A 27616-nucleotide genomic window follows, 5' to 3' on the forward strand; every position below is an offset into this window, starting at 1 on the left:
GCTACCAATTGCAGATTCAGGGCTTCCTGCCCTGCTTTCCTCCCCCCAGGAGCCCACCCACCTAACAGCAGCTAGGGCAGTGGCAGCTTGGAGTTATGCCCCACACTGCTGCTGGGCAGACAGCCCCATGGCTGCATCAAGGAGGCCACAGTGGGCACCTCACATTTGCCCTTGCCTGGCTCTGGTCCAGCCATCCCACCAGTCAGAGTTAGGAGGGGGGGAAACACATGTCCTGCCTTCCAATTTGGAAAAGGTGATCACGCTATCTTACCCCCTATCTCTCCCAGAGCCAAGCCACCAAAACCCTTCTCCCCACCTCTGCCTTTGGCTAACTGTCATCCACAGGCAGGCAGCACAGGGTGAGAGAGTCTGTTTCCCTGGGCCATACCGCCACATCCCATCATGAAGCACCCCATGATGTTCTCACAGACCTGACATATAGCCCAAGAGAACCCCTGTGCTTGGGCACAGCTCCACAGACTGCACTCTTGACTCTCACACACCCAGCCAATTAACTTTATGTCCCCATACACAGGTACAACCCCAAGGACTGCACCCTAGCTCCTGCACACTCACCCACAGACCCCCATTGCCCCGCAAAACTATGGAACAAATAGTATCATACACAAAATATTTGCAAAATATTCTCTACCATTAATTTAACTGTATAAATGCCTAAGTTTTTGGGTACAGCACATGTTCAGTAATGCAGTTAAAATGAGTGGTAAATAAAGATAACCGATTCATAATGAATTTATTCTAACATTTACATTCATTTCTATGTTGTGTGATGTATTTATATGTTAGAAAGTAGCAAGTGATACATATCAATCTGAGTACTTGTGGACAAACTGCATTTACATTTTACTGGTGGAATGCCTTAAAACATACTCGGTTACTACTGGGAGGATGGATAGTTTGTGCTGGCTGCAGTGTGGCCCTCGTAGATTGGCCAGTGGTGGCGGTGGCAGAAGCTCAACAGAAGGAAGGATCAGGGCCCTTGGAGTGGTAGCACCAGTGGCAGCCAACAGCAGGAGGCCAGGGTGCCCCACTATCTCACTGCCTGGCACAAAGCTCCTGGGCTGCTGGGAGCATCCTGCCAGCAGCCACTGCACTTGCCAGATTTCCAAGGGGCTTGATCCTTCCTTCTGCAGAGTGTCTTCCCTGCTGCCACCAGCTGGACTGTCAAGCATACCACAGTGACCCACTTTGAGGCTCTTCTGGGAGCCTAGGGTTGGGCATGGTGGAGGGTGTGCAGTGATGTAGCAGGGGGCTGGGGGCATGCCTCCCCCCATGCCCAGAAGTCAGTCAGGGGTGGCCCAGGTGCTTGGCTATGCTTGGCAGTCTCCAGTAGCCTGGGGTGCCTGCAGGGTATGCTGGGAGACATGCAGGAGTCCCCCCAACCTGATGGCCTCAGCAGCCTGCATGCCCCCCAACCAAAGGGTGAATATGTGTTCTGTTTGCTCCCAATCTAACCTATGCCATTTACCATAAGTGATGGATAGGGGAGATAGGGGAGAGGTACTGAGATTGGCCTTCTCCAGCCAGGGAGTGGGGGGCAATGGCTGGTGCCCCCCCATAGATTGTGGGGTTGCTGAGAGAAGTGCTGGTGGCACTTCCAGGTTTTCCCCCTGGACAGCGACCCCACCGGTCAGCAATCAGCCACTTGTGCCCCACCACCCGAGTATCACGAGGCACCAGTCACCCATGCCATTTACAGAAACCTATGTAGGTTTCATTGATTCTGCTTCATATTTTTTTAATCTCTGTACCTATACCCAATCTCCCCAGTGCCTGAATCTGTTTGCAGCATAGGCCTGGTGCTGACTCTCCCCAACTAGACAACCCCCTGCCTCAAACCCACCAATCCTCCCCACCTCCCTCCCAGCTACCCCCACCCTGAAGACCCGCCAGTACCTGCTGGATGCATGAAACTCCCCTGTGCCCACCATCCCTACCCCTTCAATCCCACCCATCCCTCTTAACCACTTAAAGTAAGCTGCCTAGACCTAGATTGAGTGTAGCAAACATATGTTTGCACACTATTTTGCCCTGGCAGACTCAGATTGCTTACTTTCCTATTAGAGTAATACTTTCTAAAATCAGAAAACAGCTGCCAACATGAGTAATTTCAAACAAGGGCCAGTGAACCAACCATATTATTACTGTAGCCATTACAAATATGATTTTTCCTTTGACATTTATTTCCCTAGATAAATAGTTATGATACAGCCAGCTAATACATAACCAAGGGAGTCAATGGAAAATCATAGGAATATTCAACAAAAATTTCAAACACTTTATTCTGATTAACTGGAATAACAGCATTTTTAAAATTAGATATTTAGTGTACCTCATGTGTCATGTGAACCCCTACTACTATAATGTTTCAACTCCCTTGCTTTATATTTAATTTTGATATCCAAAAAAACCCCATTTATAATGATATGAATAATTTTCAGATCAATAGCTTTTAAAATGTTATGACGAAGGATAATAACAATCAATCATAGTTCTTTTATTAGTTTATAATGTTACTAGTAGAGATTATTGCTAAGCATTCTAAAAGGTCTTTATTTCTCTTTTAATGATTAATTCTAATGATGTAAGTCACTTATGAAAGCCTCTGAGGAAGTTTCAAAATAAGTAAATACTTGAAGAGTAGTTACTCTAGGGTCAGCAACATTTTTGGGCAGAGTGCCAAAAACACCTGCAACCTTGACCTGTAAGATGTTGGCCTGACAGGGGCAAATGGTGGAGGAGCCATTAGGTACCCAATGCTTGTTGTGGCAGTGCAGCCCTGGCCCCTTCCCCACCATCTGCCCCAAGGCATGTGTGCCAAGCAAAATGCCTTTGAGTGCCACACTCTGGCACCCACGCCAGGAGTTGCCTACCCCTACTCTAGAGACAGAAAAAAGAAGCAGTTTTACTTGGTCTCTAAGCCACCCCAAAATTTGCTGTAGGACCCTAGGAAGGGGGTTGGCGGCCCCCCAAACTCCCTCCCAGGGCCGTCACCACCTGTCCTGAGCATAGCGCAGCCCAGCTCCCTCTGGGAAAAGCAAAGCACTGCCCCGGCCCTAGCCTGTAGCTGCATCCTGCCCTGCCCTGCCCTACCCTGCCCTGCACAAATGTGGGAGCACACCCCCCCCACCCATGCTTCCTGAGGTGTGTGCAGCAGCAGGAACCACCATAACCTCCCCACGCCCCCTGGATTAACCGTGGTTCTGTCCCATGCCCCACTCCAACTATGCAGGGCTTGCCCCAGCCCCACCCCCACTCCTTCCCCCCACTTCCCATGACTCTTTCCCCTCCCCTCCCCCTTTCCCTTGTAGACTTACCTGCTTGGGGGTCATGTGCACACAGATGCACACACACTCAGCCCCCCCACAAAAAGTTATCTCCCTCTACCTATTGGAGAGAGACCCTAGACTCCTTTCTCTGTGGTCCCCCCAGCTGAGCTGTGGTGTGCCACAGGACAGAGGTGACTTAGGGAAAGACAGACTTCCCCCCACCCCTCTGGCAGCAGCTCGCAGCTTGCCAGGGGGAGGAGGTGGGACTGGGATCAGAATAAACATGTAAATATCATTTTAAAAAATCAGTTTAACCTCCTCTAATTATATCAGTTAAATGATTAACTGATAACACAGCAGCTCAAATGCAGCTGATACTGGGAGCCACTCCTGGGACCATTTGAGTGGGATGGGAGGTAGGGAGGAGGCAGTGGCAAGCCCAGTCAGACAACACAGCCTGCATGAAGCCCTATGCTGGGAGGGAAGGAGCACCTGTGAATGGATAGCTAATTACTTAAGTGACAAGTCATTAGACCACTCACTGTTTTCCTCTTTTACCTCATAGGCTATAGAAACTTGTCCCCCCTTGCCCCTCAACCTCCCCTCCTCCTCTCTCACCCCTTCCTCCTACCAGCCCTGCCACCTTCCAGTTCCTGCTGGGGCACTGCTCAGCTTCCCTTCCCCCACTATGCCCCACCCCACATTAAACAATAACCATTAAACTGGATATCACTGAGCTTATCAGTTAAATAATCAGAGGCTTTCATTGAGCCAAAGCTTTGTCCAAAGCTAGAATGCAACCTTGCACAACACTACCTGGAAAGGCTACAAACATGCCCTAAGTTAACCCTCAATGGGATCTGGCACAGACGTTCGATAAACTGCTATAACAGGAAGCACTTTAGTCTAATACAGGGGTGGGCTAAATGGCAGATCCAGATGGCAGCCTGTCTCCACATCCCAGCACTCTGTACCTGCATGTCTGGGGCTGGTCTCTATGGAGACCCTAGCCACTGCACTATGATAGCACAACGCTGAGGTTGCCATGGAGACCGGCCTCAGCTGCACTGGCAGAGTGCTGGCAGGGCAGGGGGCTGCTCCAGAGGCACTGGGATTTTGTGGTGGGGCCAGCTTGTTCCATGGCCAGGGCAGAGCTGCAATCTGCCACCTGCACACTGAGGGCAAGGGCATGCAGGCAGTGGATTCTGGCTCTGCCCTGGCTCCTTGCAGCAGTGACAGCGTGGTCCCAAGCTGGGGCAGATCCATGATCTGCTGCTTGTGTGCCTCAGCCTGGAGCATGTAGGCAGAAAATTGCAACACTGCCCTGGCCATGGACCAATCTGCCCCTACTGCAGTGGCTCTGGAGCAGCCCCCTGCTCTGCCCTGCTGGCACCCTGCCAGTGTGGCTCGGGCCAGTCTCCATGACAACCCCAGCCTTGTGCTTTCACAACATACTGGCTGGGGTCTCCATGGAGACTGGTCCTAGCCATGCAGGCAGGGGCTGCTGGGAAATGGAGTCCACTGCTGGCTGGATCTGTACTGCAGGCTGGACTTTGCCTGCCCCTGGTCTAATAACTCATCCATTGAGGGTTAACTGAGAGCATAAGCCATCATTTTTAACATGCTCTAAGAGCCGTGAACATCTGTTCAGTTATGGCTTTAGAAAGGTTTCTGTACTTTTAAAGTGTGATATGTGCAGTGTCTGTACTTAGCAATAGTCTCATTACTACAAACATTTAAGTAAAGACCACATGAAAGTTGGTAACTAATTCAAGACTCTGACCTAAAACCACATAAAAATTCAGTTATAATTTCTACTTATGTTTCTAGCCTGCTTTCAGTGCTGAGGTACTGCAAGATTGAGATTCAGTTTGAGATTATCATTCATTTTGGTTCCCTTCTGCCAAACCAAAAAGCCCATTCAGTCTCCTCTGTTCCTGCTGAGACTACTAAACCATGCTAATTGTGGTGATTATTTTATGGTTTGGAGACTGAGCCTTCCAACTCTTTTCTATTAGGCCATGGAACTGAGATCACAGAATTTTCAGTTACAACAGAACAATATTAAATTCATTGTCTTAGGAAAAGATCATCTCGTCTTATAACCTTCTTGGCTATGGTCCTCTAATTATGTAAGAGCTGTAATTATACATATTTTTTACTTTTTAAATTTCCTTTGTGTTCCCTTAATTTAAAACAAATTAACAGAATCTAAAAGTCTCTATTGAAACATAAAGAAAGATCACTGTTGTCAAAATGAAACCAGGACAGCCAATAATGTTTTCCCACAGATAATATACTATCCAAGGCAAGAAAGACACCAGGTCCCAGCTTAGTATATTCAGTAAGAAGCTCAGCTTTCTGGAGCAACCCACCAAAAAAAGTCTGCTACAAGTTTTTCCAATAGATAGAATTCAGCCTATTGGTTGTTGATTTTTTGCAAATGATCCATTATTACTATACATATTACTATAACAATGTTGAATCAATACATTTTAATGATTTAAAAATATACAAACTGTGTAGCAGAATGCAAAACAGACCAAAAACTAGATTTCATATTATAACAGTCTATAGCACAGGTTTTATATCGGTCTTGCTGGTTTCCTTTAAGATTCCTTTTGCATTCTGGATCCTGATAAGGCTAAAAAGTAGGGGTGTGCGAGGCAGGTCCTATTCGATTCAGATTTGGCCCGAATCAGGGACAGTGGTTTGATCAGTTGATTCAGATAACAGTCCTTGATTCGATTCAGCTGAATCTGAGTCTGAAGATCCAATGCTGTTTTGGAGAATCAGAGATTTAGACGCAGACACAGCTTTAAAAGTTTTTTCTACATACCTCAAGGTACCAGCGCGGCTTGTGAACACTGCAATGCTGAGGCGCGTGGAGCATCCCACAGGAGTGCAGAGTGGTCCTCCATGTGTTTGGTGGCGAACTTGGAAGTGGACCAGAAATACTTTCAGTTGACTTCTGGGTCCACTGGGGAGTGCACTGGGGATCCCCCCACTTACTCCGCAGCTCAGCGATCAGCCACGGGGGAATCCCAGGTCCCCCTGCAAGACCCAGAAGCCACCAAATGCTGAGCCTGGGAGGCATGCTCCCCAGCAGACTCAGAAGTGGACCAGAAGTGCTTCTGGTTCACTTCCAGATCTGCTGCCAAGTGTGCTGGGGAGCCCCTCACACTCATGTGGGACGCTCCATGCACCCTAACACCACAGTATTCACAAGCCACCTGCTACCTAGAAGTATGTAGAAAAAACATTTAAAGCTGTGTATGTCTGAATCTCCAAATCTTTCTGAATTTATTCAGAGGGTCCTCTGAATCGATTTGGATTTGGAGATTCGGCTACCAAATCTCTGCCAAATGGAATCAGGGATCAAAGTTTCACACAGCCCTGCTAAAAAGATGTGCTGATCACTATTGCTGTATGTCTTTATCACAATGACTTGAGCATGCTCTGAGCTCTTTATAGTAAACAAAATTATATAGTGTTTTTAATGTTTTTCTTTACATCAACACTTCCTGTAAACACTGTTGTAAAATGAAGCAATGCTGGTACATTCTATTTGAAAAGCAAAGGAAAAGGAATAGGACAGAGAACAACAATACAACTTACATTCAACTGCCATATGAAATGGTGATATACAGAAAGCTAGATAGAGGAAATTAGGTTAGACAGAGCTGAAGAACTTACTTTGCAAATAAGTATGGTAGTGTAAAACTGATGCTGTAGCCATGATGGTCCAGACATTATGAAAGGGAAGGATATATCACAGTGATATCTTTTATTAGACCAACTGTAGTTGGGATAAAGTTGGGCTGACAGCTTGTCTAACTTTATGAGACGTTTCTTAATGGCAAAAAAGTCAGCTGAAATCTTGAGTAAAACTAAATCAGACAAGAAATATAATAACAGAAATACTATGAGAATGTTTCTGTGTATTATCCAAAATGTGCTGGCCCATAAACTCTGCAGTGACTAGGACCATGCTTATAGAAAATTGAAAAATTGGTAATGCCTGTACCTCTAATTAACATAAATTAATTGATTACAACTAGGAAAGTCCAGCTAGATAGCTCCTCCTTTACAAACAACCTACCAGTATAAGTCCAGAGCAACTGTCAAACAAAATGAAGCAACCACAAAGCAGTTATAAAGAGGGGCTATCCCTGGTCACCACCTGTGAAATATACCCTCTGATCAATACCAAGAAAACTCCAAAACCTCACACCTGAGACAGAGGTATAAACTAATGAAGTTTATTTCCTCTCCACACACTTTAGCCATGTGCTCTCTATGCAATATGCAGCAAAGATCCAGCCAGCCATCACCTGGATAATTCATATGGCGTCTGTTGCCCTCCTGCTACACAACTGCAATATATATGTAGCAGTATCAGTATCCCATCCCTAGACAAGCCTCTTATAAAAGATCTACCTAAGCCTTCCAGGCCACTGAGCTAACATTAAAGTCACCACTTTTGGTAGCCAATAGAAAGGGAAGGGCATGGTTAGCAGTATACCCACCTGCCTTTGACTACATGTGCCTGGAGCCTGATCTAACGCACCGGAAATCCAGCACATTGGAGCAAACTCAAATAATTGAGTCTGCTGCGGTATGGAATTTGACATGGTCTGGGAGCCTTCTGCATCACATGTATCAGTGTCTCAGCGTGTCCCTGTACTGAAAAAATGGTGGCAGGGCACTCTGAAATAAAACAGATTCAATGAGCTTTACTTCAAAGCGCCCTGCCACCATTTTTTCAGAGCAAGGACACTGATACATGTGATGCATGGGCGCTTTTAATTAGTATGGCTCACTAATTAAAGTTCCCAGAGCCACATCCCACTGCATGTGTAAAAATGCCAAGTGCCAATTTACAGCTTGGTAGCCATAGTAGGGAGGGGGAGAAACCTGCAGGTGTTACAGCCCTAAACTCTTATTACTAGAGCTGGAGATTCCTTACCCACTGTGCCACCACATCCCTCACATGCTGCAGGAAAGACAAAAACCTCAATTAGAAATGTGAGAAAAACCTTAAAAAGGAGCTGGTCAAAACTCAGAAGAAAGTGAGAAATCTGGCCTTAAGGAACAGGTAAAACAACAACAAAATAAAAAAAAAAGGGGGGAAAGACCTTTGGGAGGATGAAGGCAAAGCAAACAGGCACAGATACCTACCCACTCGTGAGAGATGCAATATCAGCTGCTCTACACTGCTGGGAGTGCTTTTGGGCAAGAGTTTGTGAACAGAGTAATCTGGCAGGGACACAGAATCTAGGAGCCACTGAGATCTGCTCGCTCCTACTCATGAATGTTCTCCATGTGGAGAACTCACAACCCAGGAACTCACAACAACTGTCCTGTGTTAAGACAGCCACTGTGTTTTAGCATGAAGTTTCATCTCATGTTACTTGTTTATTCAAACATTTTGAGTTATTGTACAGGTGTTTTTGACAGCTTGCTTATGATCTTAAAATACCTTCATCTGTTGCATTGTTTGAAGAGTACCTGAGGGATGCTTCATGAAAATGGGCTTCAGTTTGCTGCTATGAATTTACATGACAGCCTTTAACCTCTTAGCTTTGCAAATGTATTCATATTCAGAACATTCGATCTTCTGATATTTGGCTGTTGGAATGTCTGAAATAATAGTTCAGAGCTTTAAGAGTATAGCAAGAACCTTTGTAAAGAAAAAATATTTAAAAATCCATGCTGAAAGGGGTCAAGAGATTTTGGTAGATAGAGCAACATTTGGGAGAAGAGAGGAAAAAAATCCAGCTTCCTTCATTCTGAGTTCTGTTTTCATTAGACTTCAGTTGGCTTTTGCTTCTCTCATTCAACTTCATACAAAAAAAAATTGTTACTACGGCAAAGGTAGCATTCTACTTTATGATGTGTAAACTGCTTTAGGTTACAACACACAGAAGGGCTGATTTTTTTAAAGGAAATTAAAACTCACAAATGATTTTTTTAATTGTTAGAATATTTTTAAAAACTTCTGTTTAGAAGAAAAATGTGAGCCAGTTCTTTATGGGAAAAGAGACAAAATGCCTGCATGGTGGATCATCAATTTCTGTGTCATTTCAATGGATATTGTGTTGATAAAATATTGGCTGTTCAACTCAGTTTCTTTTTCATCTCTTCCAGCATCGAGTTCAAATCCAGACTTGGCTAAGAGACAGCAGGCTAAGGTTGTGACCAGGAGTGACCAGAAATAACGGTCACAAGCTGGCAGAGGGTAGGTTTAGGTTAGATATCAGGAGGCGCTACTTCACAGTCAGGGCGGCTAGGGTCTGGAACCAGCTTCCAAGAGAAGTGGTGCAGGCTCCTACCCTGGGGGGTTTTAAGAGGAGGTTAGATGAACATCTTGCCGGGGTCATTTGACCCCAGTACTCTTTCCTGCCATGGCAGGGGGTCGGACTAGATGATCTGCTCAGGTCCCTTCTTACCCTAGAAACTATGAAACTATAGGGTCCAGATAATATTTCTAGCCAGGTAAAACAACAAGGAAAATTGTTGGTATGTATTTCTACTCTCTCTCATGAGGAAATTTGTTTGCCTTCCTGTGTTTCTGGTTTGTAGCTTGAGTGTCTTGCTTGACATAAAATCAACAGAGGATGCCCAGATAACATCAGTGCATCAGTGAGGAGGATGTGACCTTTCCTGTTGGTGTGAATTTATACTAAAAGTATCCACACCTCTGTCACCTCCAAATTGGTATAAAGAAGCATTTAGGACTATATCTGAAGACCAGCCTGCACTTGAAATTCCTCCTGCCTTCAAAAGCATTTTCATGTAATTATAGCCTATAAAGTACTAAAATCTTGGATAGACTGTTACTCTGGTTTTTGGATTTATAATGTTTTTTTCAGACATGTACATTTACCAGGCATAGAGCATTACATCATAACCGTGATGTTCAAATGCATAAAGAGAAAAAATGTAAGAGGTTTGTTTTTTTTTTATTAGACTTCAAATGTTTGCACTCCCTAGTGGAAACTGATGTTCACTTCCTTTACAGTCATTACAAAGCAATGATTATGTTATACACTAGGGCTGTGCAAAACAGCACCGTTCCAATTCAACTTCCATTTTGATGATTCGATGGAACAGTGTTTCATTTCGAGTTTCATTTTGTTTGAAAGCACTGTTCCATTTTGTTTAGTCAATATTGTTTTGCTGTTTTGAAGATGTTTTGATGTTTCACCCATAGGTTATTATGAGGAAACATAAAATGCAACAAGTAGGCAGATTGGGGGCTCACCCACAGCCCCCCAGGAGGGCTGCGGGGGCTGTGCCGGAGTCCTTCCAGGGGCATGAGCCCCACATCTGCTTGCCAGATAAGAGAAGCCAAGTGCTGCTGCCTGGAACCAGCGCTGGGAAGATCGCTGCTGCTGCTGGTCCCAGGCAGCAGCACCCAGCTCCTCTCCTCCAGCAGGCAGACTGGGGGCTCACCCACACCTCCAGGAGGGCTGCAGGGGCTGTTCTGGAGTTTCATTTCAAAGCTGTTCTGAAGGCTTTTGTTTCTCAGGGATGTTTCATTTTGATTTCACTGTTTTGAGCTCAAAACGCAACAAAATAGCTTCAGAATGAAACACTGGGTGAAATTTCGCACAACACTATTACACACCATGGCAAAGTTGAAATGCATTTCATATGATGATGCATTTCCCCCTCTTCTACTTTTCAGAGTGCTACAGCATCTGCATCCTTTTTACCCATTACTATTCTGCTCAAGGCATTTTGGGAGAAGAAAGTAAAGGACAAGATGGCTCCTGCAATAATTAAATAGCATTAGTAATGGGGATACCTTTAATATTCCTGTTTATTCTTCTGTTCTGATATGGGATGTACGTTTTGAGTGTTGTTTAAAGATTAAAATTTGAAATGTTCAGACCTATTGATGATCAATGTGCATAAGTGGAAGAAAAGTATCTGAAAGTGAAACTTTCAATTGTTTTTAGTCCCCTGAAACTTTTTACAAGCTACTCTCAGCTATGCTATTTGCTCATTACTGTTAGGTAAGAAGCACAACTAAGGGCAAGGCAGCGTCATTTGCTAAATGAAGAATATATAGACTATAGTAAATGGAATTTGCTTAAGTTAAAATACCGTTAACTTTAGAGTTTTATTTATTTATTTAGCATTAATTAATAGTGCATTTTATAGGTGAACAGTGACTCTAGTTACAGGGTTGTATACTTTAAATGGGACACATCGATTATAAATGGGAGATTTGATGTTTGTTATAATGCATCCCTTTTAAATGGTCTGTCTTAGCACAGTGATACGGCTCAACAAAAAGACAGGATCATCTGACAGCTTTAAAATTGCCTGGAGGTACCTCAATTAACTGTATTGCAAGCCATTTTGGGAACTCAGAAAACGAAAACTGCTACATACATGTAACATTGTATACATCCATTACTCATCATGATTTTAATAACCCACTCATATCCAGCAATTAAATCTACAAATGCCTTTTTTTAACTTTCCATATGCGGTGCCCTCCACTTTCAGTGGTCTCTAAAATATCTGGAATTGAATCACCAAAAATAGCAGCAGCTGTCACCAAGAACAATATTTAGAATGCAGGCTAAAGAGAATGCAAGCTGAGTTATCTTAATCCTAACAGCTGAATTGCTATATGAACAGCAGTAGCAAATATTTTTTCCAAGCAAAAGAGCACAACCTGTTTTTAGTACCAAAAGCATTTCTGTTGTCTCAGCATGAACTAGACTGACTCCATGAACATTATTTTTTTGCTTTGCAAAGTATCCTCACAAAAACTTTATAAAGACACATGGAGGAAGATACATGATCGTAATTTTTTCTACACTTGTTATTTCAGATGTCCAAGAACAATTTAGGATTTGAAGGCAGTTTAAGCACTTCGGCTAGAGACAGATATTCAAAAAGCCTGAGCCAGAACTGATTTAATCTTTGCAGGTTAGTCTAACCTGACTAGGCTAAATCAGTTTTGTAACTGGGCAGACATCCCAGAAATGCAGGCACATGCCTGCAGTGGCCCAGGCTAGAAGCCAGGAGGTGCTAGAGCAGCTCTCCCTTCCTTCTACAGTAGTGAGCTGAGGAGGGGATGGCCAGGCCCCAGCAGGATGCTGTCATTAGCCCAGCAGGGAATTGATAACAGTGTTTATCACCCCCCTAACTCAGTGTTTATCACCCAATTAAGAAAACAGAGGGACATTACCAGCTACTTGTTGATTCTGCCTATTGATTCAGCACAGGCCTTAGCCAGCATGTGGTCTGCTAGCAAAGCAGAGGAAAGCAGGGAATTCCTGCTTAGGGGGGAGCTGCAGCTAGAGAACAGAGGGGAGGGGCCAGCCCTGCTATGGAGCAGAAAGCCCAGCCCAGCCTAGAGAGCATGCTGGGATGCTGAGGGAATCTGGTTTATCTTAAACCAGCAAGGGGTCTGGGACAGACCTTGCATAAACTGGTCTGAGCCAAATCAGTTCAGTCTGATACTATATTCAACCAGGTTTAACTCAAACCATTTTCAGCCATTTTCAAACTGGTTTATGTGCACCGAATGCCTGTTCTGTTACTGGTTTAAACTAGTTTCTGTTCATTTAAACCAGTTCATGTGTAATGTCTGTCCTTAGCCTTAGAGAATATCAAATTCTGGTCCTCCTACCCATGCTGGACTTGCTCCAGTAAAGTGCATCAACATGTATTTAATTCTAAATACATGAAAACTCTCACTGGAAAGACAACTCACATGATTAAAATAGGCATGTGCTTAAGTGCTCTCCTGGATCAAGGATACTAACAGTATATACCTACATGAGTAGTCACATTGGGTGCTTGTACACGTGAGGTGAGTTTAGTCCTTTACCTTTTAGACCCCCCTAAATTGAAACAGTGAGTTTTTAATTAAAACCTCATCAATTCAATTTCCATCACTGTATATATGTGATTGTCCTGCCAGCTGCAGGAGCAGCTGAAGGCAGCAGTGGTGAGGGGCCCAATCCTTTTTTTTCTGCAGAGTCTGCCCACCTCTCCCACAGCTGGGGGGTGAGCTGACTAATGGCTGCATCATTCCAAACGGAATCATTGCAAGCTAACTTACATTGGGATGTTGTTTAGTTTGCAACAATGCAAACTCATTTAAAACCCACAGAAGCTGGCTACGTGTAATGTGTGATGCCATAGGCCACACAAAGGGAAATTTTCATCACCCGTACATCGTGAAACCGTCACATGGGCAAGCACCTATTGATTTCATGTATTCACCTATTGAGCCAAGTATTACTTGGTGTGAGGAAGGAGGGACAGAATCTGGGCCTTACAAATTCTGGCTCATTTTCATTATGCAATGGTTTTTAAAAATTAAACCAGGCTTGAGTTCCTGGGGAACAGCAAAGTAAACTCTGAGCCTGCCAATGCCTTCATTTTTCTTATTATTGGAAAAGATGAAATTCAGCTGCATGCCAGAACTCTGCTATGAAGAGTGCTAAGTTTCATGTTGTCACATTGCTCAAGTTAAATTTGAAAGCAAAGCCTTGATGAAAATTGAATCACCATTAAGATTATGCATTTTGTGTAGGAATACATGTATATGTACATATGTACACACTTTGATTTATATAGTAATTCACCTCCTTAAATATTCACATACATTAAATCAACTATTTTACTTAAGACATTTTAGGAATGTGTTTTGGTTCTGGTATCATGAATTAATATTCAGATTCCTGACAACATGTGCAAATATGTCTTTGGAAGAGGGCATTGGGGAATTTATTTAAATTTCTGTCCCAGTATAAACCCTAGAGGCAAATTTTATTTTCAAAGATACCTGCCAGGAGCAGGACAAAAATATGTAAGGAATACAAACTGGCCTATGCATAAAATCATTCCAATACAAGTACCAGAAGAAGTGTTAGTTAAGTAAAATATATTAAACAAAATAGAAATCTGATTACTGTATTTCTTGAAAACAGTATACACTTCTAATATCATTCACATGCACTTTTTATCTCCCATAATAACAAAGTAATCTAGATTTGGGAAGAAAAATAGATCTTCCATCTACTCATTATTGTTAGAATAAGCTTTACAATGCATTGGCCCCAGTGGGTGCATCCAGACATGCATGAAGATTTGGTTCCCTGGAGACAGGTAGCAGCAGCGCACCTTGCCCCGCAGTTACTTGTCCCCAGGGAACACTTGTGCCACGTGTGCTTTAGCACACGGCATGTTGCCCTGGATGGGGTAGGAGGCTGGGGCCAGCAATGTGCTGGCCCCAGCAGCCTTACCTGGGGTTCTGGGAGCCTCCTGGGGCTGCAGCCCTTGGCCAGCAGCCACAACATAACTCCAGGTGGCCTGGCATCACTTTTCAGCAGAGCGTGCTGCCCAAAAGTGCACTGCACCATTCTTTTTCTGAAGGTTATCCGGGGTTAACCACAGAGAAAAAACAATGGAGCAGTGCACACTTGGGTAGTGCACTCTTGCAGCATGGAGAACACCAGACTGTGCGCTATGTGGTGCCACACAACCATGCCCAATGAGTTCCATTGGAGTTTTGCCATTGACTTCAGTAGAGGAAAGATTTCAACCACTGAGTAGCTATGTTACTTTTATTACTCCAAATGTGTTGCTAATGGCAAAGTTTTCAAGTAACTTTACTCCTGTATTTTGAACAATGATCTCTCTTTTCCTCCGTCAGCCACATTTTTCTCAGCTCTTAGTAAGCGGTGGTTTCTTTATCAGTTTCATGTAGAGTTCTTACACTGGTTTATAATCTTCAAGTTCCTCCACAGACTATATTCTTGCCAACATGTCATTCAAAATGCCCGTTCTTTCAAAGGGAAAGTGGCTGAAAGAAGACACATAACTCTTCCAAGTAAGTCCTTTCTCTGTTTCCTTTGAAAACCTCATAAGTCAAAAACAAGAGAAAAGAGCCTGCTCTTCTTACTCCTTTCATAGTAAATAGAAAAGAAAGAATGCCTTCTAGACACTTGGAATCTTGAAGCTCACTTCTGACATCCTGATAGAACAGAATGATTTGATTCTTCCTAGCCATCTAATTAATACATCTTGTGAAAATACACTGTTAGTTATCTGTTAAAATATCAATGAGGAAAACTGTCCATATTCTCCATACAAAGTATATTTTTTACAGGCTTCATTACCGATATACTTGTCTAACGAGTGTTGAAATGTACCCCTGCTTTGCAAAGAAGTTAAGCATGTTCTTAACTTTAAACACAAGCCTAAATTCCTTTCACTGCAATGTGACTTTAGTATATAGATTTCATAGACATTAGGGCTGGAAGGGACCTCGGGAGATCATCGAGTCCAGCCCCCTGCCCGAAGGGCAGGAAGTCAGCTGGGGTCATAGGATCCCAGCAAGACAAGCATCCAATTTACTCTTGAAGGTGTTCAATGTAGGCGCTTGAACCACCTCCGCTGGCAGACTGTTCCAGACCTTGGGGGCTCGGACAGTAAAGAAATTCTTCCTTATGTCCAGCCTAAAACGGTCTTGCAGGAGTTTGTGACCGTTCGACCTCGTCATCCCTTGGGGCGCTCTGGTGAACAAACGTTCCCCCAGATCCTGGTGGTCACCCTTGATAAACTTATAGGTGGCCATCAGATCAGCCCTGAGCCTATGCTTTTCCAGGCTGAAGAGTCCCATGGCTCTCAGCCTGTCATCGTAAGATCTGTTTTCCTGACCTCTGATCATGCGCGTGGCTCTCCTCTGGACTCTATGATCAGTAGTTAAACATCTAAATGTCTAAAAGACATGATTTTGTTGTTGTGGTTGATAATTTGCTCTTTGCAATGTCTTTGTACATTTGACACAAATAAAGCCACCAATAGCAGTAGTTCATACTTGGATCTAAGGCTTGGCAACTGATCTCTACCAATTTATAAGGTTATAAGCATGTAGGAAACTTACAAGTGGAACATGGGAAGGATGGACTTTTCTTAGTCAAAATTGTGATGGCATACAGGGCCTGAGAAGTGCACTATAGTTTCAACTACAGTACCAAATTAAATAAAGATTTCAATCACATCAGTGAAGAGGTATGGAGCAGCTATAATTTGTGAATTTTGTAACACAACATTAGAAGTTAAGACCCTTCTCTTCCCAGGTACTTCACAATGTCTTTAAGAGATAGTCTGAAGTGATAAATGCAAAAAAAAATTACTGAAAAAATGTGTTCGGCAAAAGGACTAATTTTTAGCTTAGTTGTGCTAGACTAAGGACAGCTGTTCAAAAAGTCACCAGCAGAAGTGCTCTGACTTATCATGCTTTTCCCATAGCATGATAAATTAGAGTGGGAGTCGACCAAACAGCTGCTCGCTGGTGGGCAGGTGGGCTTGCAGCCTGCCCCCCTGCCACCTAGTGACTGTCAGCAGTGGCTGGGGGGAAAGAGGGAGTGAACAGAGCACCCCACAGTGAGGGTTCTCCCACACCTTGCTGGCTGGGATCTTGGAAGGAGTGGGCCAGGTCTGCTGTGGGGGGCTTTCTTCCCCCCCCCCAGACTCACAAGATCTGTACAGATTGTGAGCTGTCCAAACCATATATCTGGGACATGGAATAAGGCACACAATATAGCATTAGATGTATTCTCTCTTTTTCTGTGTGTATACTGCATGAAATAATTACTACTTACACATTTACATGCCAGTACTGCACTACCAAAATATATTCTAGCCAAGTAAACTACAGTGTAGATGCTTAATGGAATTAATGGCAATTAATTTTGTACGTGGCTCATGCTAGTCCACAGTAAATTTTATTCTTCATTGTTCTAGACTGAATAGGTTATTAAGATCAAAATAATTGGAATCTGTTAGTCTAATTGTTCAGAATTAAACCCTTTCTGGTTGAATTCGCATTTCAAGTTTAGCTTCAGTTTTGTATTTTCAATATCATAAACTCTATCAATTCAGTGGTGTTCTTTGTCTGTCACACAGTGAATGGTAGGTTGATCACAGTATGTTGCCCCCTCTTGCTGTACAAGGATCAGGCAGAATGAATAGGAAGTAAAATGCTGAGTTCATAAATGAATAAGCCTACTGATATAGAAGACAAAGACTGCCAGTGGAGAAAAAGGAGAAACTAGGAATTAATGTCAAGCCCCCTCCACCAGTGGTTAAGAGAAGTATTTTTTTATGACTCTATGAGGAAAAAAAGAGTTGGCATACAGTGCACACTTTAACAGAAGGGCACAAGCTTCATTTGCTTTAGCTTGGTTTTTGCTTGACTGAAGGATGCCACTCTTTATAACTGCCTACCCTGTCAACATGTGGGATAGAAGTGATGATAACTCCAGAGAGTCTTCTTATTTCTCCCTTCAGGGAAAGGCTTTGATAAATATTGACTACTGAGGAAGTCTGGTTGAGAGTAAAGAAAAAGGACAAAAATGGCATCCATGATGATAGAAGTATATGACAGAGGTCAGATTACCAGCTGAAACTGCACAACTGCAATGAATAACAACAACATAATCTTATTGGAACTGCCTATTAACTTGTACACAGAACAAAATTACACAGGAGAAACCCTGTTGTTGCACACGACAGCTAAGATTTTTTCACAGTTGTATGTGCCTGCTGTATTTTGACTTTTTGCTACAAAAAATAAACAACAAAAATCCCATTCCCATCTCCATAGAACTGCAGTTATTTAAGTAACTGTCTCGCCTAAGAGACATGTACCTGCATTTAAATTGATTCAGTGGATGAACTCTCAAAACAATTCAGCATTCATAGTGATATCTGGAGTACCATCCTTATATTTATACAAACCACATCTGAACACTAAACACAGTCCGAGGGTGACACTCTTGATATTCAACCAGAAAATACTGGCTCTGAATTCCAGACATTCCAATTTTTAACCACATCCTTATATGCTCTCTTGAAGGGTTTAAAGTCGCACCTTGAGAATGGAATAGCTAAAAACACCATTCTCGCTCCAATGCAATGCATTTTACCTGATCTAGAGAAGAACAATATTTACAATGTTTTTGAGCAATACATTTTACCTTCCTCTACAAAAAACAAGTTTCTATAAACAAATGTAATAGCATAAAAGAGGAAATGACATTAGCACATATGACAGCAGAACATTTTAGGTCCAAATTAAAATACATTATTTTTCTCTAAACAAGTTCTATTTCAATGAGATTTTGAAGTAAAGCGGTAACAATATTACATCAGGTGATGTGCTTGATCTTGGTGATTGTTTTAAAGCAAGCACACTCATCAATATATAGGTAAGTGATGACTACTTTTGAAAAGCCCTTTTTTAAATTTAAAGACAAGAAAATGGAATTACCAATGTTCTAATGGGATAAAGAATTATATCAGATTGTCTGCTGCTGGTATTATGATAGGCACTGATTTAGGTCTTGCCCATTTTCTATGACTTTTTTCTGTAATTTCATAAACTAGTTGGAGGCAGAGGTATCATGCCAAGTTATAAAAACAGCAGCTCAAGTCATTTTCACCTGGTTAAGTTTTGCAGGATTAAGACAACAGAAACAACTGTAAGGATACCCATGAAAGATTTAAAAAACAATTTTAGTCTAAATACATTTCCCACAAAATGAAAGAAAGCAATTAAAATGTAGGCCAGTCATCAGATATTGTCTAATGCTGAGGTAAAAGAAATATTGCTGAAGTGACAGAAGTCCAAGGGATTAAAGATTTCACTGACATGCTTGCCACCAACTGACTTGACATAACAAGCGAGTTATAATAGTAAGGAACAACAACTGAGGTGAAGGAGAATCCACAGATTTAACAGGGATCTTACTGGCTTTTAGCGATTCCCATTAACACGTTTGTTATTTCTAACATACTTCTAAAGTAAAAATCAATGTTCTGATTGATGCCTATTTTAGTGCTCTTTGGGGGGTGGGGGGTTCAGGCTCCCAGAGTTAAGAAGTTAGTTTAAAAATAGTGCTTTGTCCCTGTACTTTTATGGAAATGGGATTTCCTTTCATTCTTGTGATGGCAGCAGTAACTCTGTTTACTGTGCTGCAGATAACTTAAAGGAGTTCCTAACATACTGTGCTAGTGTCAAATATCAGGGACTCCTTGGTCAGCACAGTGATGCAAACTAACCTTTCATTTCCCAATATGAGTTTTTTATTATTACTACAAATGAGTTACTTATTTGATATGGTTTTTATACTTTTCTGCTTAATATTGCATAGATATTAAGATACAGATATAAGATATAAATATAAATATGTATCGATCAAAGTGCACTTCTGTGGATTTCTACCTTAGAAATTTTGCAATCAAGGAATATTCTACTATGAATTTCTGCTATTACAATTATATATATTAGGAAATAGCTATGGTATTCAGTTTTCTTGCAAATGAATGAAATCATCTATATTTCTTAACTGCAAAGAATTTTCAGCAAGCACAAACTGCTTCAGTTTTCTCCAAGTAAGATTTTAGACTTCTTATATTTTATCATTTACCAAGTAAATGAACTTTCAGATGCATGTGTTTATAAAATGTAAACATAATTCATAGCTATTACTATTTAAATGTAAGTCTACACTACAGGAAATAAACATAATGAATAATTATGCTGCCTTGTCAATTTAACAGAAGGAATTCTTAAATAACTAGTCATGGGGTGCTTATTCATTTGTTTTTATTCATTCTAAGAATTTGATATAGCTTTTATCAGATTTCAAACAATCATGTAGCATAGTTATAAACCAAGGACTCATGTTCAGTAATGAGGAACATCTAACAGATGGGTAAAACAGCACTGTAAAGGGTAAAAGGACAAAAATGTTATATAGACAAAGAAACAAAGATTACTTACCAGTTCAACTCTTCCAAAACCTCCAACTCCAAGTGTGTCAATGATGTTGAAATCAGACAGTTTCAGGTTGGCGAAGAAGGCAGCTTCGGCTTCATATCTGGATTTTTTTATGCGAAAAAATGGAAATTTCTTAGAGGTGCAAACATGAGTACTGCGTAATACTGTACCCGAATGGTATGAGTGTGGAACTGGGTTTACCTGCTTAATTTCCATCTTGTCTCTTAAAGTCAATGTTTGTTCACACTCATAGTTTTGTTGGTCCCAACTATATACTACATCTATTTGCACTTTTTTCAAAGCAGGTAAAACAAACATACCTACTGTATGTTGATAATGCAATTTTTTGTACTGTAACTCAATTCCAACTATCAACTGAATGCTACATTTTGACACCTTCTATTAATCTTCTTATGCAGAGTGTTTTTTGCCTTTTAGTATTTTTGGAAGATAAAGTTGCTTATGTGAGTTTCCCTTATCCACAGGCTAGCAGCAGTTTCTATAAATGTTTATTGAAAGTGGCAAGATCATTAAGGTCTCTGGAGAGAAATCACAGCCAGGTTTTATGAAATCAGATCCGATAAGATGAGGACTGGTTTTCAGTGTCTGAAATGAATGACTTCAGGCACATATTATCCTTTCTAAAGGAGCATCTTCACTTCTTTTACACTTATAAGTTTACGTGGAGTAGAAATTCCATCCTAGTTGTCCCAAAGTCCAGACGCTGTTTTGCCTGCATACAACTGGTTCATAATAAAACCAGCCAGCATGCAAATCTGACACATGCAAGTATGCCAAAATAAGCTTCCCATGAATATACTCATGAATATGAATCCCTTAAAATATCTCCTTGTTGAGGTGTATGTTATTTTTAGAAAAGTTCAGAGGGGAAATGGATGAATAGGATACACCCACTGAATGAAGTTTGCCTTTCAGCTGCCAAAAAAATTCTCCAGTGCATATGCAGAGTCATGCGCAACCTTTGATCTTCAGAAACACAGAATGTATATTAACACAGTACTGCCAGGCTTCTGAACATCAGCATGCAAAGTGCAGATTCTTTTGAGAGGTTACCAATATAAAACATTTAATGCTTTTTTTTTCATTAAACAGCTTCTTCACCCTAACATAATAAAGTGAGTAGACTTCATGTGGGACATGATTTTTCTTACAATGTTACAGTTGGGATAAAATTCATAGTATTACTAATGACCATATACTGTACATACATCAGCCTATATATCTTTTAAATGTAGCAAATCTCTCTCTCTTTTGCCTATCACTTGTAACCTAATCTAATCTGATAGTGAAATGTAGCTGGTTTACTCTCACCCTATTCTATTCAAGCCATGGTTCTTTATTCTTTTTAAAAGTGATAGGACATTGTGAAGGGAGCAGGTACAGCAAAAAACCTGTTTGAAAGTAATAAAGCAGAAGAAAAAGAGCTGTAAGGAAAGGAGAAAGGTTGGAGTGGCCATAAAAAACAAATTAAAATGTAATACAAGGCAATCCTATCCTGTGGGTTCTGATGACAAATTAATTGAGCTCTACTTTATTATTTATACTGTCATCAAATCCTGTCAATAACCTTGTACCTGTGGCAACAGCACTTTGGCTGCATCTGATTTTGGAGACTAATGAGAACTGAGCCAGTTTAGTACTTGGAACAACCTTGTATGACATGTTTGCTTATTGATTGTTCTTTACTAACCATGATGTGTATATTAAAATGGCAACAGAAAAACTAGGTGCTATTAAATGAAAGATCTACTTACAAATCCCCTTCTAAATTACAAAAAACAAAATACTGAGACCAAATTCTGTCTTGATATATATATAAAATATATAATATATATGCATGTATGCATGTGTGTGTGTGTATACACACACACACACACACACACAAACAATGTCTTAAAATAACTAAAGCCAACATGAAGTAACTTTATTGAAGTTAGTTACTGGATTTGCCAGCTGTAATGAGAGAATTTGGGCCCATAAAAGAATATCAGAGCAGAGTATCTGGCCCTTGCCTGTCAAAGATACGCATTGGGCTTTTAGCTGCGTGTTACCTTTAAGACATCACAAAACCCAACCTTTAGAAACCTGACATTATATCTATTATAACAGTTAAACTAAAATATGAGAATGAGAAAACTTCTGTTCCTCCCATAGCTCAGGAATCAATCCATATCCCCAGTGATCTGTAAAACTCAGGATATAACTTCAATTCAATTTCTTCTTTATGCATTGTCATTAATTTATGTACTACTTTCTAAATCAAGAAGCAGCAAGATCTTGGAATGTGCTCTCCTGCTCAGAAAGTGTTTCATTCACACTACTTAATGCAAGCAGCAGAAAAAATACTTTGCATTCAAACAATTCTTTCCTTCTACAAGGTTGGATATGATTTCTCAATTTAATAAAAAAAGAGTAGAGACTTATTCTTTCATGTGAGAGTTAGCCTGTAATGATTCCAAAGTTACTCTCCGAAGTACATTTAGCGGTAAAGGATTAAAAGAGGAATTAAATGAAATTAAGAATATAAATAAATACAAAAATTGAATATTGCACGTATTCAGGGGCATGAACTGGTCTGGGGTATGTCAAAGAATGAACAGCTGTTGTAGATGACATCTAGGTCAATGGAGAATTAGAAGGGACGGTATGAAACAAGAGCAGAACATTTACTAGCCATGCCACAAAACAACCTAGTATATGGTTTAAGCTGAAATAACTCAAAGTGCTTTGCAACAAATAGGCATACCATAAACCACTGTTGGACATATTTCTTATTGGTTTCACCATGCAGATTTTAACACCTTTTCCTCTGACAAAAAATGTTGAGGTATGTTGCGAGGTAGGAAGTTATATTCTAAATATTGAGCCTTGTTCATGGAGCCTCTAGGTGTTTTGAGCTAGTTATGATCCTTTAGACCTGGGCTGTTGACTTTACTAGTTTAACAGACTAATGAATGTGTACTTGTATAATGAAGAAATCTCAGAAAGGTTTTGAAGTGTGGTTCAGTATCCAAAGGTATGCATAGCTATCTGACCCTACTTGAAATCTCTGGGTGCATTCTGATGAGTTCACATGTGCAGGGGCATGCGTTTCTCATGGGACAAATAACAGCGGTGCATATTTGCACCACTTCTTTTTGTCCCAGGGCATGTCCCTGCACACGTATTCCTGTACATAGCAAAATGACCTGGGTGGGGTAGGAGTGGCTGGAGCCAGCACAGGTGCTGGCCCTAGCAGCCTTACATGGGGTCCTGAGGTCTTCCTGGGGCAGCAGCAGCACCACCAAGCTGGCCACTTGGAGCCTGGCCAGTAGTCAGAGAATTACATTTTTGGTGGCTGCCATTTGGTGGCAGATTACACGTTGCTGCTGTATGTGCCATGCTGCTTGTTTTTAGCAGGGTTTTTTTGACAATGGGCTTGAGGCACTGCAAACCAAATATGTGCGCTCATTGGGATGCGCCCACTGAAGGGATGTTTGCAGCAGAGGCAAAATGTTGCAGCAAGGATATTCTTGAGTTTGTACACCTATGTACACTTTCTAACCCTGGATTGTTTAGTGAAGATGCTGTGGGGTCACCTTTACTGGCTGTTCTCACACTGGTGAATGAGTCTAGAGGGTGACTGTGGTGAAATAGCCCTGGAGTGAATTTACCAGGGTATTTCCAGGTTTGGAATGTACAAGCAGGACTGGGTGGGTGCAGAGCATCCCTCATGGGACAGACTGCTCCCCCAGTGCAGACATGGTTGAAATTCTTAATCTGGATAGCTATCACCAGCATCTGAAACAGAAGGGCTGCGCTGAAATTTTGTAACTTTTCGCTTCAAGTTGGATGTGAAACACTTAAAAGACAGCCATTCTGATGGTATTTCAAAAATTTTATTTCTGGTCCCAGGAACCTCTTACAGAGTAGAGGGAGAAGACAATGAGAAACAAAAATGCAAAAGAAAATTAATTGGCTTTTCAAATAACACCTTATTCTTCATGTATCAACAGTACACATCGGGCTTAGGGTAGAATCCTGGCCCTGGTTGAAGTAAATGGGATTTTTTTCTATTAGAGAATAAGCAATTTCATGAAAGAATTCACCTGGATGGAAAGAATGAACTCAAATATCTTTTCAACTCAAATATATTTTTACTTTAACAGAGATTTTTCAAGAATTAAGGCTGGCTTTTTAACAAAAAGATAAAGGGAGGGCATCATTTATAATTTCAATACAAGCTGAATGTACAACTCCCTCACGTTTCCTTAATCAAAGTACTATATTTATGTTTAGCTAATAGAAGATATGTCTTTATCAAATGTATACATCTAATTGATATAATGAACATGTTTAATGTGTTTGCATATAGACTGCAGAAGGAAAAGCATTCAAATTAAGCTTACACATTAGTAGTTCAGGTTTGTGACAAAACTTTACACTTGTTCTTCTAAGATTTTAACAATTTAACCAACTTACTGTATTGAAATCTTTTGTCTTTTGCTATTTCTGTTTCACTCCAGTGAGTACCAGAAAAGAGGCTTTTCCTAGTTCTTGATGTGGCAGATTTAGGACTCAAATCTATACTCCACCTCCCCCACAAAAATTCAAAGAGTGTCAATGTTAATGCCCTGATGTTGCACCATTTTGGGCATGTCTACACATTCATTAATGCACCTTAGTTACTGTGCAGTAATTTTTGTACTTTTATAATCAGTATCTGGCTTTACCATGCAGTAGCACAGTGCATGCCTTCTTAGTGATGCTACTGTGCAGTAGCCTAATAACACTGCACAGTAGCATATTAGCACTCTTTCTGCTGTGATGGTTGTGCAATATTATTAGGTTACTGTGCAGTTAGCATCTTGTGTAGATGTGGCCATTTAGTGTTTATATAAGTTATATATTAAAATGAAGGTTTGCAATAGGTTTTACCCTGTAGGTTGTTCTCATGCAGAACTACAACTGAACAGAATTCCCTTTATTTTCAAAGAACAGCTAGTGAATCAAGCTATAAGTATTTGGGCAATGCAAGTTATGCAGGGAGGTGGTGGTGAGGAAAACATTTAGCTGTTTGGTATGCCAGAATGTCCATTTCCCAACTATTTAAATAATGTATTGCTGCACAGAACAATTATTATTTGAATGCATTTCAGACCTGTTTTAAACATTATTCACCTAAAGGCACAACAATCTTAATCACTTAGGCACCAAAAAGAACAAATGAAAAAAACGACATGTGCAGAGATTTGTAATTACTTTGCCTTAGTTTTACTAAGCTAGCTCATGATTCCTAGTAAATGAACTAAACGTGTTGGGAAACATTAGACATCTGTTACTAAGCAGTCATTTCCAATATAAAACTTGGCTTCATTCCATCTTGGACACTGCCAATTAGATGTAAATTGTAATCAATTGAGAGCAAATAATAAACTCACAAGGCACATCTACATGTGACACTATGTTACCGTAGCAACACGCTACAGCAATGTATTATCAGCAGGTATAAACTATGATGCCACAGCTACGTCACCATAGCAATGCACTCCCTCATTGCAGCTCATTGCTACGGTAATATAGTGGCTAAAAATAATTGTGCACTGCTAGCATGGTACAGTACGGGTTGTTACCGTGCCAAAAGAAAGTACTAAATGACAGTGCAGTAACCATGGCGCTTTAGAGGCATGTGTAGACGTGCCTACTAAAAATAATAAAATAACTAATTAAAAAAAGAATTTCAGAGCCTTTTTCAATAATATGTTCATTCTTCAATAGCTTTTTGCTAGATTTTACATTTAGTTTTATTGGCCACCTGAATTGCTCTAAATTTTAGTTGATGACAATACTATTTTGCAAAACAAATGTTGGATTGTTTGCGGAATTGTAAAATAAAATAATTTATAGAACCTGGACAACTGTTCAAGTCAGATCTATAGTAGGTCACACATAATGAGGTTAGAGATCTCAGCCTATGTAGTTGGCTCACAACACCACTGAAAAGCAAAGTATATTTCCAAACAATTAACACTGCTTGCTCAGAAAGGGGCCAGAACTGCAATAAACTGGGTCATGATTGAGGCATGTTGGTGGGACTTGTGTAGAATGGAGCACAGTGCTTACCTGTATTTGTTCTGGCTCTAGCCACCAACTTGTATTTTAATGAGAAATTATGTTCTACTCATTTTAATAAACAAAGATGTAGTTTTAATCTGTCCCTTCTTACTAATGCTTAACAATAATATTGACCCTCTATGTGAGTACTCTGCTTTAATGAATTTGAATTCTTTAACCAATCTATGATAAAGTAAAACCAAAATATCTTTATTCTTTACCCGGTGACAATATATACCTCAAATTCAGTAGAAATGAAATTGATTTAAATTCTGGTGTGCTTTACCACTTACTGGTGATTTTGATGTATTTTAAACAAAAGATTCTGTAGTGTGGCATTCTTGCAGAAAACCATATTAATATGTTGCCACTAGAAATACTTTTATATAAGCCGAACAAAATTAGACCTAGAGGAATTTGTTAGGGTCAGGAGGGGACTGATATAAAACAAACAACTTGCTTCAGAATTAAGAGTTATACCTATTAATCTCTCCCACAGATGAATTCCTGGCCCTACTGAAGCTAATGATAAAACTCCTATTGACTTCAATAAGGACGGTTACTGAAGCCTAAGATCATTCGTAAAGCTAGGAAGATACTTAAGCATGCATGCTCCTTTAAACATTTGATTTGCTCCCCATTCCCTTTGACGGGACAAGTCATACACTTAAAGTTAAGTGAGGAGTAATTTATGTGGTGGGTCAGTACATTTTTTATTATGACAAATACATCTAGAGTGTCTGTCCATGATTATATTAAACAACATCCAGTCAACTCCTGTACCACAACATTTTTTGAATGCGGTCCTCTCTTGATTTATGTAAAGTATATTTGCCAGCAGTGACAATAATGAGCCTGCTGTTTTAGGAAAAGTAATAAATTAAAGGTAATAAAATGGTTTAAATTAGATAACAATGTTTTTAGGTGATGAAGCTGTAACTTGGAACAGTTTAAAAGAAACTCTAGGGAAACAATTTTTAACACCACCTAGATAATTTTTTCACTTCATTTTTTTTTCTATATGGCTTGGGCGCACAATTTATTTATACATGATAAATTACAGAAGCCGGTGTCTTCTCATGACTTAAAACGGCCACAGCAATACACTTGGAACTAGGGACATAAGTTAGTTTCTAAACTAGATTTGTTCATATCAGCTGGAAAATGGAAGTTCAGTTTGAAGTATTAAGAGCAGAATATACACATATACATTAATTCAAGCACCTTTAGTACTCATCTTTGTAAACAATATAAATAAGCAAGAGCAACAAGTGGTAGGTAGAATTATTTTTCCCATTCTTACTGTCACAGAATCCAACCTTTTTTCTTTTTTTCTTCTTTTTTTAATATAGACATAGGTTTTATTTTAAAGGTCAAATTCACA

At 40.6% G+C, this 27616-nt stretch overlaps 1 protein-coding gene across 6 annotated transcripts in view; it reads right to left on the reverse strand.

The window, feature by feature from the left end:
• PRKG1 (protein kinase cGMP-dependent 1) overlaps positions 1 to 27616 on the reverse strand; it is a 1074795-nt gene that overhangs the window by 38587 nt on the left and 1008592 nt on the right. For 5 of the 6 annotated variants that reach the window (XM_090058529.1, XM_090058528.1, XM_090058532.1 and 2 more), the window contains one exon: positions 20122 to 20218. In XM_090058529.1, the coding sequence (XP_089914655.1) occupies positions 20122 to 20218 (97 nt within the window). Of the gene's footprint in view, positions 1 to 20121; positions 20219 to 20319; positions 20860 to 27616 lie in introns of those variants that run through there. The other variant, XM_090058533.1, reaches the window with a different exon arrangement.

Source organism: Crocodylus siamensis, chromosome 7 (assembly GCF_052110815.1).
Source record: "Crocodylus siamensis isolate JL-2025a chromosome 7, ASM5211081v1, whole genome shotgun sequence".
In the NCBI taxonomy this organism is placed as follows: Eukaryota; Metazoa; Chordata; order Crocodylia; family Crocodylidae; genus Crocodylus; species Crocodylus siamensis.